At 43.6% G+C, this 15,533-nt stretch overlaps 1 protein-coding gene across 1 annotated transcript in view; it reads left to right on the top strand.

Annotated features, from left to right (window-relative positions):
* Positions 1-596: 596 nt before the first annotated feature.
* LOC148189061 (transcription initiation factor TFIID subunit 4-like) overlaps positions 597-15,533 on the top strand; it is a 25,942-nt gene continuing 11,005 nt past the window's right edge. The window contains exons 1-10 of the mRNA XM_088079488.1: positions 597-1,890; positions 5,450-5,616; positions 8,519-8,593; positions 8,890-9,081; positions 9,172-9,294; positions 9,636-9,725; positions 9,975-10,157; positions 11,119-11,194; positions 11,274-11,379; positions 12,583-12,752. Coding sequence (XP_087935614.1) covers positions 888-1,890; positions 5,450-5,616; positions 8,519-8,593; positions 8,890-9,081; positions 9,172-9,294; positions 9,636-9,725; positions 9,975-10,157; positions 11,119-11,194; positions 11,274-11,379; positions 12,583-12,752 — 2,185 coding nt within the window. The 5' untranslated portion in view covers positions 597-887. The remainder of the gene's footprint in view (positions 1,891-5,449; positions 5,617-8,518; positions 8,594-8,889; positions 9,082-9,171; positions 9,295-9,635; positions 9,726-9,974; positions 10,158-11,118; positions 11,195-11,273; positions 11,380-12,582; positions 12,753-15,533) is intronic.

Here is a 15,533-nt window from a genome sequence, read left to right as displayed (position 1 = left end):
GTGTGTGTGTGTGTGTGTGTGTGTGTGTGTGTGTGTGTGTGTGTGTGTGTGTGAGTGTGTGTGTGTGTGTGTTAGCTGAGGCGTTACGTACAGGTGTGTACTGCAGGTAAAATCTGCGCTGCCACCGGCAATCAACACAAAGACATGTCAATAAATACATAAAAAATACAATTATAACAAAATAAAAGATATTGAAACAAAATAATGCAATATAATATCACAATATAAATAACAATATTTTACAAGCAAAGTGGCGCCCGGTGGCTCAGCTGGCAGAGCGGGCGCCTCGCGTACACAAGCTGAACCTGCAGCTGCCTTTGGCCGCAGGACATCTCTGCAACGCGTTCACACTCACGCTGTCCCATCAAATAAAGCCCCCAGAATTTTATATATATAAAAAATATATAATTACAAAATAAGTAAATTAAGAAATATATTAAATTTTATAACAAATAAAATAAAAAATATTACATTTAATACATTTTTAGTATAGCAAATGATAAACTTTAACATACTCTGTAATTAAGTAGCTCAGATTTGTATCCAATTTGAGTTAATATACTTTTACATTTATTCAAGTACTGGAATTGAGTCTTTTCTTCCTACTTTATACTGTTACTCTTCTCACTTTCATTTGAGGTGAGTGTTACCTGCAGCACACACCTGTGCGTCTCTCTCTGTCTTTCTCTCTCTCTCTCTCTCTCTCTCACACACACACACACACACACACACACACACACACACACACCCACACACACACACACACACACACACACACACACACACACACAGTCTATCCGTTGTATTTCTATGCTCGAAAACAGCTCGGATCCTCCGCGCATGCGTACATTCTAAAATACGATTTGCACAACGGAGACGGATCAAAGATGGCGGGAGCCTCCGACCCGCTGGAGGACATGCTCTTCACGGAGGTGGACGAGAAAGCCGTCAGCGACCTGGTGGGCTCCCTGGAGTCCCAGCTCGGACACTCCGGGCCCGCCGCCGCCGCGCTGTCCGCCGGGAAGCGGGACGGTGCTCCGCCGGCCGCCGGACACCTCTCAGGGAAACTGCGCGGTCCGCCGGGGTCTCCGGAGCCGCCGCAACAAGGGCAGAGAGCGGGCTCGATCCGGGAGCCCGGAGCCCGCTCCGCCGCTACCTCCTCCGGGCCCCCCGGGGCCGCGACCGTCGCCGGAGCTCCGGCACCGGGACCCGGAACTTTGCCCGCTCAGCCCGCCGCCGCTAGCCTCCCCCGGGCTGCCGTCCCGGGTCCCGCCGCGGCTCCCGGCGCCAACGTCGCCCCCGCAGCCCCGGGGGCCCCCCGGACGGCTGCTTCCGGAAGTTTGAACGGACCCGCCGGGGCCCTGAAGTCCGTGAACTCGGTGCCTGCTCAGACCGGCTCCGTGATAAGTTCTGTCAGCGCCCCCCCCATGGCTGCACAGCCCGGGGCCCCCCTGCAGGGTCTCCCCAGCCCGGTGGCCCCCAGCCCAGTGGCTCAGAATGGAGTGGATCCAAAGGGGGCCCCCTCCGCGGCCACCTCTAGCCCTCAGGTCCAGAACCACAGTGGCCCCCCTCTGATGCACACCAAGGTGCTGGGCCCCCCCCAGCCCGGCTCCGGGAGCCCTGTCATCCTGGCTGGAACCCCCCCACCTGCCACAGCCCCCGGCAGCCAGCCTGGGGCCGGCCCCACCGTCACCCTGAAGCCCGCGGTGAATGGGGTGGCCGTGGTGAGGCCACCGGTACCCGGGGCCCCGGTGGTGGCCCCTGCCATCCAGCAGCAGAGACCCGGACTGGGGGCCACCTCCACCAGGGCCGCCGCTCCTCAGCCGCCGCTCGCTGTCCGGCCCCCGCAGACCACCATCCAGCTGCCCCCCGGGTTCTCCATGCCCCCCGGTGAGACACACGCACGCACACACACACACACACACACACACACACACACACACACACACTGTTGGAGGTGTGTCCTCTCAGGTGTGTCCCCAGTCACAGAGTGAAGGTTTTTAGGGACTGTTAGTTATTTATCAGAGGGGAGGGAGGTTTGTTTTCTCTGCAAAAATTTCTGGCGTTTTTCTAGAGAAAACATTCCCTCTAAACTGGCCAGCAGCTGGAAAAGACAGGTTTGTCCAAACACCGAGATCTCCGGCCCCTACGGCAGAGCCCGTCAGAGGCTCACGGCGGCAGAGATCGCCTGAGCGGCAACCTCCGCCAGCGGAGCAGCTGACCTCAGGATCAGCGCCCGGCGAGCTTGATTGGCGGTCTAAAAATCTGAATCCTGCGGCTCCTTCAGACTTTTCAAATGTTATCGAATCGGATAGTTTAAATCTAGATGGTGAAAAAAATCGTTTTGACGCTCAGTTTTTTTTCCACTGATTTAAAGACGTCTCTGTCTCACTGTGAGACAACAGGTTAGTTCGAGCTGAGCTGTGTCTCGCCTGGACAGCGGTCAGAGCAGGCGTTCGCTGCAGGGGGCGGGGACAAAAGCTGCCATCAGGGCGGACAGATTTCTGACTTTTCCAGCAGCCTTCAGTCTGTACAGGAAGTCACAGAGACACCCAATTCATTCAGATCTCATCAGATCGTTTACAGTCTGTTTACCATCTGTTTATCAGCCTGTTTACAGTCTGTTTACCATCTGTTTACAGTCTGTTTACCATCTGTTTACAGTCTGTTTATCAGCCTGTTTACAGTCTGTTTACCATCTGTTTACAGTCTGTATACCATCTGTTTATCAGCCTGTTTACAGTCTGTTTACCATCTGTTTACAGTCTGTTTATCAGCCTGTTTACAGTCTGTTTACCATCTGTTTACAGTCTGTTTACCATCTGTTTACAGTCTGTTTACCATCTGTTTATCAGCCTGTTTACAGTCTGTTAAACCAGCCTGTTTACAGTCTGTTTACCATCTGTTTACAGTCTGTTTATCAGTCTGTTTACAGTCTGTTTACCATCTGTTTACAGTCTGTTTATCAGTCTGTTTACAGTCTGTTTACCATCTGTTTATCAGCCTGTTTACAGTCTGTTTACCATCTGTTTACAGTCTGTTTACCATCTGTTTACAGTCTGTTTATCAGCCTGTTTACAGTCTGTTTATCAGCCTGTTTACAGTCTGTTTACCATCTGTTTACAGTCTGTTTACCATCTGTTTACAGTCTGTTTACCATCTGTTTATCAGCCTGTTTACAGTCTGTTTACCATCTGTTTACAGTCTGTTTATCAGCCTGTTTACAGTCTGTTTACCATCTGTTTATCAGTCTGTTTACAGTCTGTTTATCAGTCTGTTTACCATCTGTTTATCAGCCTGTTTACAGTCTGTTTACCATCTGTTTACAGTCTGTTTACCATCTGTTTATCAGCCTGTTTACAGTCTGTTTACCATCTGTTTACAGTCTGTTTACCATCTGTTTACAGTCTGTTTATCAGCCTGTTTACAGTCTGTTTACCATCTGTTTACAGTCTGTTTACCATCTGTTTATCAGTCTGTTTACCATCTGTTTACAGTCTGTTTACCATCTGTTTATCAGTCTGTTTACCATCTGTTTACAGTCTGTTTACCATCTGTTTATCAGTCTGTTTACCATCTGTTTACAGTCTGTTTACCATCTGTTTATCAGCCTGTTTACAGTCTGTTTACCATCTGTTTACAGTCTGTTTATCAGTCTGTTTATCATTATGTTTACAGTCTGTTTATCAGTCTGTTTGCAGTCTGTTTATCAGTCTGAGTACAGTCTGTTTATCACTCTGTTTATCATTATGTTTACAGTCTGTTTATCATTATGTTTACAGTCTGTTTATCAGTCTGTTTATCATTATGTTTACAGTCTGTTTATCAGTCTGTTTATCAGTCTGTTTATCATTATGTTTACAGTCTGTTTATCACTCTGTTTATCATTATGTTTACAGTCTGTTTATCAGTCTGTTTATCATTATGTTTACAGTCTGTCTATCATTATGTTTACAGTCTGTTTATCAGTCTGTTTATCAGTCTGTCTATCATTATGTTTACAGTCTGTCTATCATTATGTTTACAGTCTGTTTATCAGTCTGTTTATCATTATGTTTACAGTCTGTTTATCAGTCTGTTTGCAGTCTGTTTACAGTCTGTTTATCAGTCTGTTTATCAGTCTGTTTATCATTATGTTTACAGTCTGTTTATCAGTCTGTTTATCATTATGTTTACAGTCTGTTTATCAGTCTGTTTGCAGTCTGTTTACAGTCTGTTTATCAGTCTGAGTAGTCTGTTTATCAGTCTGAGTACAGTCTGTTTATCACTCTGTTTATCATTATGTTTACAGTCTGTTTATCACTCTGTTTATCATTATGTTTACAGTCTGTTTATCAGTCTGTTTATCATTATGTTTACAGTCTGTTTATCAGTCTGTTTATCACTCTGTTTATCATTATGTTTACAGTCTGTTTATCAGTCTGTTTATCATTATGTTTACAGTCTGTTTATCACTCTGTTTATCATTATGTTTACAGTCTGTTTATCACTCTGTTTATCATTATGTTTACAGTCTGTTTATCAGTCTGTTTATCAGTCTGTTTATCATTATGTTTACAGTCTGTCTATCATTATGTTTACAGTCTGTTTATCAGTCTGTCTATCATTATGTTTACAGTCTGTCTATCATTATGTTTACAGTCTGTTTATCAGTCTGTTTATCATTATGTTTACAGTCTGTTTATCAGTCTGTTTATCATTATGTTTACAGTCTGTTTATCAGTCTGTCTATCATTATGTTTACAGTCTGTTTATCAGTCTGTTTATCATTATGTTTACAGTCTGTCTATCATTATGTTTACAGTCTGTTTATCAGTCTGTTTATCATTATGTTTACAGTCTGTTTATCAGTCTGTTTATCAGTCTGTTTATCAGTCTGTTTATCATTATGTTTACAGTCTGTCTATCATTATGTTTACAGTCTGTTTATCAGTCTGTTTATCATTATGTTTACAGTCTGTTTATCATTATGTTTACAGTCTGTTTATCAGTCTGTTTATCAGTCTGTCTATCATTATGTTTACAGTCTGTCTATCATTATGTTTACAGTCTGTTTATCAGTCTGTTTATCAGTCTGTTTATCATTATGTTTACAGTCTGTCTATCATTATGTTTACAGTCTGTTTATCAGTCTGTTTATCAGTCTGTTTATCATTATGTTTACAGTCTGTTTATCAGTCTGTTTATCAGTCTGTCTATCATTATGTTTACAGTCTGTCTATCATTATGTTTACAGTCTGTTTATCAGTCTGTTTATCAGTCTATCAGTCTGTTTGGCCTATGTGGCCTTGGATTGGACATAATGACGTATATATATATTTATAAACCCAAACTGCCCAAGTTTCAAAGATTTAAATAAATAATTTGATAGTAATTTTTTCCATCTTATCTGAGCAGCAGCTTTGTGTGAAAGGAATGACCTCTGACTTCCTGTTTCCTGTCCCCTCAGGGATGGTTCTGGTGCGGACGGAGATGGGTCAGCTGGTGATGGTCCCCCAGCAGGTTCTGGCTCAGGCTCAGGCCAAGACGCAGCAGGGACAGACGGTGGCCAACATCACGCAGAGACCCGCCACACCCACTGCCGGGACCGCCATCCGGGTCAGCACCGCCTCCACGGTAGGTCTGAGGGGAACCTGTGGGGGTCTGAAGTTTGATCTGATGAAGCTGGTTTTAGGAAGTCATGTTGGACATTTTTCTGAAGTTTACCTGTAGGGACTGTTTGTAGGGCTGAGATATGGAATAAAGTCTTATCACAATGTTTTTTTCATATCAGTCGATATCGATATTTATCACGATATCCATCAAATCAGTGTTTCTGTGGAGCTTAAAGGTTCCTTTGACTCCTCAGTGAGATATGAAGATATCATCAGGTTAATTTTGGTTTAAATATTTATTTTCTGTCAGACATTGAACATGACAAATATACTGTAGAACAGCATCACCAGCTGGAGGACCTATTCTACTAAAACTCACAGAGGTCCAGGTACTAAAATGTCCTCCCAGCAAAGGTCCGAGCCTCAAACCTAAAATCAATATCACCATTAACTGAACATTTTACTTCAATTCCGATTAAAGAACGATTATTTTGCTCTTTTTTGTGGTTAGTTTTTTGTCCTCATAGTTCACTGACACAGTGTCATGTGACCATGGTGTGTTGGAGTGTAATAAACATATGATTTATTATCATTTATTAAACTTTCCAGCATTATATAAAAATGAAAAGCTCCATCTGAAACAAACTTCAGGTAAATTGAAGCACATTGTGCTGATAATAGGCCAACCTCTCCTGACTGCAGGACTCTGACTTCAGCTTCTGTCAAACTTCTGTGCTGTTAATCATTTTACTCAGGAGTTAAAAACTTTTGAGTCGGCCTACTTCTCCTATAGCTGCCAACAGCCTGCCGACATTCACAGTTAGAGAAAGGCTGAAAATAAGCTCATGTGCTTGTGGCCCCGGGCCCCCAAAACATTACATCTGCCCCTGGTAATAATAATGAGAGCTCAGCGCGAGCGGCCGGATGAGACACGGAGCGATGCGTCCTGCTGTTTCTAAATAATTCATCCAAAGTCTGATTAAAGCTGAAACTAACACAAAGTCGTCTGTAGAGTCTAAAGAAGTCACTTTCACCTCTGCAGATGTGTCTGTTTCAGACACTTTGGTGCTGTGAGGAGAAGCTGCGCTCTGTTTGTCTGTCTCACTGCGCTGCTGTCGGACCATCGGCTGTTTGATCCGCCATGATGAAATGCTGTGGCTGTCAAACACTCAGCTGTTCGACTGTCAAAGTCCTTCACTGCATTTGGTTCTCCGCGGCTCTATTCTTATTATCATTGGCTGTTCGTGTTGTCTGTCAAAACACGGCTGTGATGAGTTCTATCGATATTCTATCGACTACGTCTCTTATTTCAATCGAGGAAAAGTTATTTCGCGATAGATATCGTTATCGTTTTATCGCCCAGCCCTAAGTGTTTGTCTCATTTTAGTCTCTTTTCTTCTTCCTGTTGTGATAACTGTGTGTGTGTTGATGCATGTGTCCTAAATGTAGTCCAGATTGTGTATTTGAGTGTAATCAGTGAATTTGCAGCTCAGCTCCTACAATAAGTCTAAAATACACTGTGGAAACTAAATAGTTACATTCAGACTGTTCAGGTCCAAAAATGCTCCATTGAAACCCATTCAAACTGACATTTTTGATCCCACAGCCATCAGAGCAGAAAAACAGGACTTGTATTATTTCTGGGTGTCATTCTGGGCTTTTGACTCTGAATTTGTCATTTTGACTATTTTCCACCTGATGAGGTCATTTTGACCATATTTGGCATCTGGAGGAAATACATGCTATTTCCACTAGGTGACCTGTCACAGTCAATGTAGCTGCTGATCACTGACATATCCCAGACTGTCAGCAGCTACACTCACACACTGACAGATCCCAGACTGTCAGCAGCTACACTCACACACTGACATATCCCAGACTGTCAGCAGCTACACTCACACACTGACAGATCCCAGACAGTCAGCAGCTACACTCACACACTGACATATCCCAGACTGTCAGCAGCTACACTCACACACTGACAGATCCCAGACTGTCAGCAGCTACACTCACACACTGACAGATCCCAGACTGTCAGCAGCTACACTCACACACTGAGGAGGAGGAGATTAGAATTTTTTTTTTCACCTAAAAACGTAGTGGCATCATGACAAAAACCTGGTATTTAAAGGGTTAAAACTCTGAAAATTAATAGATATTTGATATTTGTGATTAGGACCGATGTTGGTTAAAAAATAAACTCAGTGAAAATAGAAAATCATATTAGTGTATATTTTTTTGAAGCCTGATTTAGAAAAATGCATTTTGTGTGCAGAGCGATATGTGTGTGTGACATTAAAGCGAGCTTTTACTTTGAACATTTAAAAAAAAAAAAAAAACAACAATAAAACATGGAAACAAACAAACGAAAAACAGTTAAAATCTTAAACAGATTTTCAGTAAAAAACATAATTTGTATATAACACTTCGCGTGGTCAGTTTTCAGAGTCGTCTTATGGGCTGAAAATATTCGTTCGCTGGATTCTTCCGTGTCGCTGTCTGTGTGCAGAAGGAGACTCCGAAAAGCTCCGCTGTCAAAACATCTTATTTGGATCAGCAATGATCCCTCGACTGATGTTCACAATGAAAATGATTATTTGCACTTTTATTTTTTACCCCGTACTTATACTGTGACACATTGAATATTTACTAGCTAAATGTATTGAAACAACTAAACTAAACTGAACGTCCCAGTATAAATACCAGTTCATGTAATTTGATCTTTTGTGTGTGAATGTAGACGCTCGGACTCACATTAAGTGAGTTCATCAGTGAGTGCTGCTGCTGCTCGCCACTGCCGCGCCTGTCTGCGTACCCCTCAACGTTTTTTGATTTTGTGCGCTGCTATTTTTTATCCTCATAAGGTTTCCCATGATGCTTGCTGCTGCATGACGTGCTCTTTTCTCCTTCTATGTTGTCTGCAGGCTCCTCAGACCGTCCGCCTGGCGTCCCCCGCTCAGACCAGAATGGTTCAGTCTCCCTCCTCCACCACTGTCCAGGTGTGTGTTACCTGTCCGCTCTTAGGCTGCGTACACACACACACACACACACACACACACACACACACACACACACACACACACACACACACACACACACACAAATCAGCGCTAAAATTTGTCGCTCTGACTTTTGTCTGTGCCTAGAGTACATTCTGGGCTTCATCTGTGTACTCTGACTTTTGTCTGTGCCTAGAGTACATTTTGTACTCCATCTATACCCAGATTATGTTCTGTTCTCTGTTTGGCAAACAGCTGTCAAACACTCTCTCGTCTGTTCATTCTGAATCTTCCAGAAGGCCATCACAGTGGCGCCCGGCGGTGCAGCGGTGTCTGTGAAGATGACCCCCCCTCAGAAGGCCCAGACGGTGATCACGGCGGGGGGGACGCCTGTGGCCAAACCTGCCGGTGTCCCGTCCTCCCCCCTGACCAGCAGCACGCCCGCCCCCGCCCCCACGCCCGCCGCCAGAGTCACCGTGGTGTCCCAGGTCCACTTCCTGTTTTCCATGTTCATGTTCTGATTTGGGGGGGGTCTGTGGGAGGGGCTGCTGACTCATCACTGTGAGTCTTTCTAACAGGAGATGCAGGAAAACGTCAAGAAGTGTAAGAACTTCCTCGCCACACTCATCAAGCTGGCATCCCACAACTCGCCCTCCCCAGATACCTCCAAGAATGTGAAGGCCCTGGTGCAGGACCTGCTCGTACGTTATTATTATTACTATTGTTTTTATTTATTTATTTATTTGTTTGGTCCTGGTGCAGGACCTGCTCGTACGTTATTATTATTACTATTGTTTTTATTTATTTATTTATTTGTTTGGTCCTGGTGCAGGACCTGCTCGTACGTTATTATTATTAGTATTGTTCTATTTATTTATTTAGTTATTTATAGATCCTATTACAGGACCTGCTCGTATGTTATCATCATCGTTGTTGTTGTGTTTCTTTTTTTTCTGCCTCTAAGTATCTTAATGTTTGTGTGTGTTGAGGATACTGATTCTTTTGTTGTTATATTTCTGTATTTATTATGATGTGACGTCAGGATGCAAAGATTGAGCCTGAGGAGTTCACCACTCGGCTGCAGGCTGAGCTGAAGTCCTCCCCACAGCCCTACCTCATCCCCTTCCTCAAGGTACTGCACTCTACTGCAAACACTACTACAAACACTACTACTGCTTCTGTACTACTGCTACTACAAACACTACTGTACTACTGCTGCAGGCTTCAACACTGTTTTGTAGTAGTTTGTTCTATGAAAAGGATTTAATTCAAAGTATATTGAGAGTAACGTTTTCTCTTTGAAAGAATTGGGTGTATAATTGTATAACTCAGTGTGGTATTTGTACCTCACCTTTGACCCCGTCGTGTTGTCCATGCACAGAAAAGCCTCCCCGCTCTGCGTCAGTCTCTGCTCAACAGCCAGCAGTCTCTGGTGACGCCCAGCACCTCGGCGCCGCCCCCCGCCGCCCCCGGCTCCGTCACCACCGCCACCATCAGGCCGCGGCTGCCCGTCAGTCCGGCCGCCGGCGCGGTCAGACTCAACGCACCCATCACAAACACTCTGGTACCTAAACACTGAACACACTGTAACACACACACACACACATGCTGTTCCTCTGCTTATAACCTGCTCCTTACGGTCATGAAAAACCTGGAAAAGACATGGAATTTGCAAAAAGCAATTTCCAGTTCATGCAAAAGTTTTGGAAAGCTAAATATATACTGGAACTTTTGGAAAAGTCCTGGAATTTTGTTTCACAAACCTGTATAATAACACATGATGTGTTCAAGGACTGTCAGAAATGTGAGAATCCAACAGTAATTTATGTTTTTTACAGTTTCTGTATATGATATATTGGGTTTTGGAAGGCATGTTTCTTAAAAAGAAATCCAGAACTTCTAAAGAAAAAAAAAGTACAAAAAACAAACCTTTTTTAAAGGATAAAAAAACTTGCAATTTTGTTCCTTAAAAAACACCTAAAACATTTAAGAAAAAAAACCTTTTTTAAACTTATTATTATTATTATTATTATTATTATTATTATTTCACAAAAGTTTTTAAAGAAAAAAAATTGCTGTTTTTTTCTTTAAAAATCACCCAAAACCTTTTCAGAAAACAAATGCTACTTTTTAATGAACATAAACCCAGGCAGGTTTTTTTTATTGCCTTTTTTTTGTTTGTTTTTGTAAAGAAAAAATGTGTCAAAAAAAGTTTCACCCAAATATTTCACAAAACACTGCACCATTCCCTCCCCTCTCATAAATAACAAACAGTCCCTAAGTTATATTTCAGTTTAATCCTGTTGTGAGTTCATTAGATTTTAAATAATACATTTAAAAAGCTGTTATATAGTGATGAAGAAGAAGCGCTGAGGAGGATCGATGGTGGTTTCAGAGAATGTTTGGTCTTTGAACATTTGAATAAAAGTCCTGGAAATGTTTTGGTGAAATGTTCAGGCTGAGCTGCTGCTGCTGTTGTCATGTTGCACTGATGTTGTTTTAACGTTGTTGTGATGTTTGTGGAGGCCGTGGGCCGAGCGGGAGTGCAGACGGTTCAGACTCGCTCACCTGTCGTGTTCAGCCCGACTCTCAGACCTCCAGGTGAGTCTCGTCTCTCTGAGGAAACGTCCCGGCGGTCACATGACAGCAGGTTGTTCATGGCAGACGTGTTTCTCTGCAGGTACGATCGTGAGAGGACCCACCGCCATCATCGGCAAAAGTCCCATCAGCCTGCAAGCTCAGGCCAATCAGAAGAAGCTGAGCGACCCAGGGGGCGGGACATTCAGGTGACGCACACACAGTCATTGGCTGGATTTTTATTTCGGTGCAGATACAAACATGCCAAATGCTCACGTGCAGATACGGTCTGTGATGTCTGATGCATGTTAGCGGAACTATTTCCCCAAAAATTAGCTCCTTTTTTTGCCCTGTAATATTCTAAAGATCAAGCACACAAAACAAGCAGTCTGAAACAAAATTAAGATTAATGGCTCAAAAAAAGTCCCCAGTGAATAAGACAAGAAAGGATAAAATAAGACATTTCTTTCTCTATGTGCGTATTTATTAATTTCTGTGTTTTTTTCCCTTTTAATTTCCCTCCCATTCATTTCCCCATGCTTGTTCATTTCCGGTTTTTTTTGTTTTTGTTTTTTTTTTTTAAACATGGATTTCTTTGTTTTTGATGTTGGCGTCTTCAGTCCTCCGTACGACGGTGAAGTGGGTCAGTGTTGTAGTTCAGAGACGAGCCAGCAGAGCGCAGCCTGTGCTCAGTGCAGACGCTGATCAGAGGATCGCTGGGATCCGCCTCAGCTGCACATTCACAAACAAGCAGAAAAAATACTTTATCGATCGACGCGGGGAAACTGTGCTTCGTTACAGTCACTCCGATGAAGTATGTAAATATGCTCAGTGTGTAAGTGTGAAAACAGAAATGTAAAACAAACACAGACAAACAGCACTAATCTGTGAAAATGTGCAGAGTGAAGAAAATATTTAAAAAAATTAAATAATATTATAATAATATAATATATATAATAATAATATTAAAAAAATATTAAAAAACTGCGGTGTGTAAGTTAAAAAGTATTAAAACATAAATATGTGTGCAGAGCTTCAACAATGAACAAAAAGATACACATAAGCGAAAGTTGAAGAATATTGCACATTTGAGGAAATCTGTGGCTGAAGTAGAAATACTGCAGTGAAAGCAGCGATATACAGAATTACTGCACCTTAAAAACCATGTTGCACATTTGAAGTAATAATACATAAATTATGGAATGTAAATATCGGAGAGATGAAATAAAGTTACTCTCACCAGAAGCAAAATAAACTAAAAGAGCGGAGACGTCCAAACTCATTTCTGTGTTTGGACGTCTCCGCTCTTTAAAGACTGGGACTTTGACTTCATGTCTTACTGGGAACCAACTGGGAGACTTCCTGCTTATGTCTCATCACATTAAAGTCTGTCCGCTCACGTCTCCTCACAGAGATGACGACGACATCAACGACGTGGCGTCCATGGCCGGCGTCAACCTCAACGAGGAAAACGCCCGCATCCTAGCAACCAGCTCGGAGCTGGTGGGCACCAAGATCCGCTCCTGCAAGGACGAGTCCTTCCTGCCCACCGGTCTGCTGCACCGCCGCATCCTCGACACAGGTACCGCCACCTGACAGGTGTGACATCACCTGCTGCACAAACAAATGCAAACACACAAACACGCCTGACAGAAACACGCCTGACACAAACACGCCTGACAGAAACACGCCTGACACAAACACGCCTGACAGAAACACGCCTGACACGAACACGCCTGACAGAAACACGCCTGACACAAACACGCCTGACACAAACACGCCTGACACGAACACGCCTGACAGAAACACGCCTGACACAAACACGCCTGACACAAACACGCCTGACACGAACACGCCTGACAGAAACACGCCTGACACAAACACGCCTGACACAAACACGCCTGACACGAACACGCCTGACAGAAACACGCCTGACACGAACACGCCTGACACGAACACGCCTGACAGAAACACGCCTGACAGAAACACGCCTGACACAAACACGCCTGACACAAACACGCCTGACACAAACACGCCTGACACAAACACGCCTGACAGAAACACGCCTGACAGAAACACGCCTGACACGAACACGCCTGACAGAAACACGCCTGACAGAAACACGCCTGACACAAACACGCCTGACACAAACACGCCTGACACAAACACGCCTGACAGAAACACGCCTGACACAAACACCAAGAGAGGGCCGTGTGAGGAATCTGTTCTAATGAGGTGACAAAAGAAAACAGTTTTTAAAGAAAAATAAATTTTTCTAAAAATGAAAAGAAAAATGCATTACTTTTACAAAAGTAAAATACATATATATATACACATACAGATATGTATGTATATATATATATATATATGTGTATATATATATATACACAAAAATAAAGAAAAAGGCATGTTAGAAAACAAAATATTTTTTTCCAGGAAAAGTTTACTGTCTTATAAAAGGAAGTGACTTTTAAAGAAAAATGCATTTTTATAAAGAAGAAAACACAAAGAAATCAAGTTTTAGTTAAAGAAGGAGACAGCTTTTAAAGAAAAATGCATGTTTTAATTTTAAGAAAAATGAAAAAGTAAATGATTTTAGGATGGCACTGATCTTCAAGATGGCGTAAGGAGGCGTGGCTTTGCAGGAAGCTCCTTGAGAGTGACGTGTATTATGTTTATTTTAACCTTTGTAGCCGTGCTTTTATTTTCGTGTTTTTAACTCGTTTTAACCATGTCTTTTTGTCGGTCTAAACAATGTGCAATACAAACTTTTTTAAGTAGTCCCTAAGGACTTTCATGAAGCACGCTTCCCCATCGCCCCCGCAAATCCAAGAGGAAGTGCGGTGTTTGGGAATAAAGCGCACCAGAAGCCGGCCAAGAGGAACAACAGCCGGTAACCGCAAAATGAGGAATATAAACAGCGCTGTGGGACACAGACCTATGATCCTCTCAAAGCACAGACTTTCACGGGGGAAGCTCACTCTCACGGTAGTTCCATTAACGCCAGTCCAAAGTAACGTGCACAAGCCGGTGCCTACGATCCCCAATCTTTTTGTTTGTAAATCAAGATTGAACAAACTGGACGAACTCAAACTGCTGCTCAGATTACAAAAAGTTGACATCACCTGTATTACCGAAACATGAGCCCGTTTAAACATCCCGGATGAATCGCTGAATGTAAACAACTATCAGCTGTTCAGAAAAGAGAGGAGGGGGCGTGGCCACCTATGTGCATCAAAGCTTACAAGCTAAGAGAAGAACGGACTTGGAGAGAGACGACTCGGAGTGAATCTGGCTGCAGCTTCGTCCCCATGGGCCAATGAGAAAGTGCTACAGCAAAACACAGATAACCAATCTTACCGACCGCTACGACACCCCCACTGTTCTGGACCCACTCGGCTCCAGTGGAACACAACAGTCTGCTGTTATCCTCCAATAACCAGCCAGGGAAAAGAACAGAGATAAAGTGGAAAACCTGCAGGCTGAAGGAGCATGACCCACTGGAGGCCTGAGTTGGTGCATAGCCAGCACTGACTGGACGCCTGTTTATGAGGCAGAAAACATCGACTTGGAGGTTGAGATTTTTAACTCTGCAATACGGACTGTCCTTGATGTCAGCATGACTTTAGAGTGGAAGAAAACAACCACACTCGACGAGCCATGGGTGACTGACCAAATAAAAGTCGCCATCAAAAAAGCCAAAAACTATTTAATAGATGGGGAAAGACAGTGAAAGGGAGTAGCATGAGAAACATAAAAACTGCAAAGGAAACTGCTACAGAAGGAACGGTGGGAAACATCCGGAGGAAAAATACAGGACATGGAAGAGCTCCACCTCCCTCTGTATCTTCCCTCTACACTTTCCCCATGTGGAGGAGGACCTGTGCAGCATAGGCCAGATGAAGCAGGCCCTGACCAGGCTCAGCCCGGGAAAGGCCTGTGGACCTGACGGTCTCCCAGCCTGGCTGCTTAAGGAGCACGCTGAAGACCTTGTTCCCATCCTCACACACATCATCAACATCTCCTACTCATACGGAGGTGTTCCCACAGCACGGAGGTCATCCATTGTATGTCCAATACCCAAAGTCCCAAATCCCAGCACCCCAAGTGATTGGAGGCCCATCTCACTAATATCATGCCTTGGAAAAATGCAGGAAAAATTCATCATGAAAGAAATCATGCCAGTAGTCTTTTCTGAATGCAAAAACCAGTATGCTTACCTCCCCAAATCCAGCACTACCACTGCCTTTGTGAAAGCCACACTCTTGGCTAACAGCTACTGACACCAAGCAGCAAACCACGGTGAGGGTGTTGTTGGCCGACATGTCCAAGGCCTTGGACAGAGTGGACCATGCCAACACCT

The sequence above is a fragment of the Plectropomus leopardus genome, chromosome 7 (genome assembly GCF_026936395.1).
Source record: "Plectropomus leopardus strain MGB_pleo_1.0 chromosome 7, ASM2693639v1, whole genome shotgun sequence".
Lineage (NCBI taxonomy): Eukaryota > Metazoa > Chordata > Actinopteri > Perciformes > Serranidae > Plectropomus > Plectropomus leopardus.
This window is presented reverse-complemented; position numbering and strand designations above follow the sequence as displayed.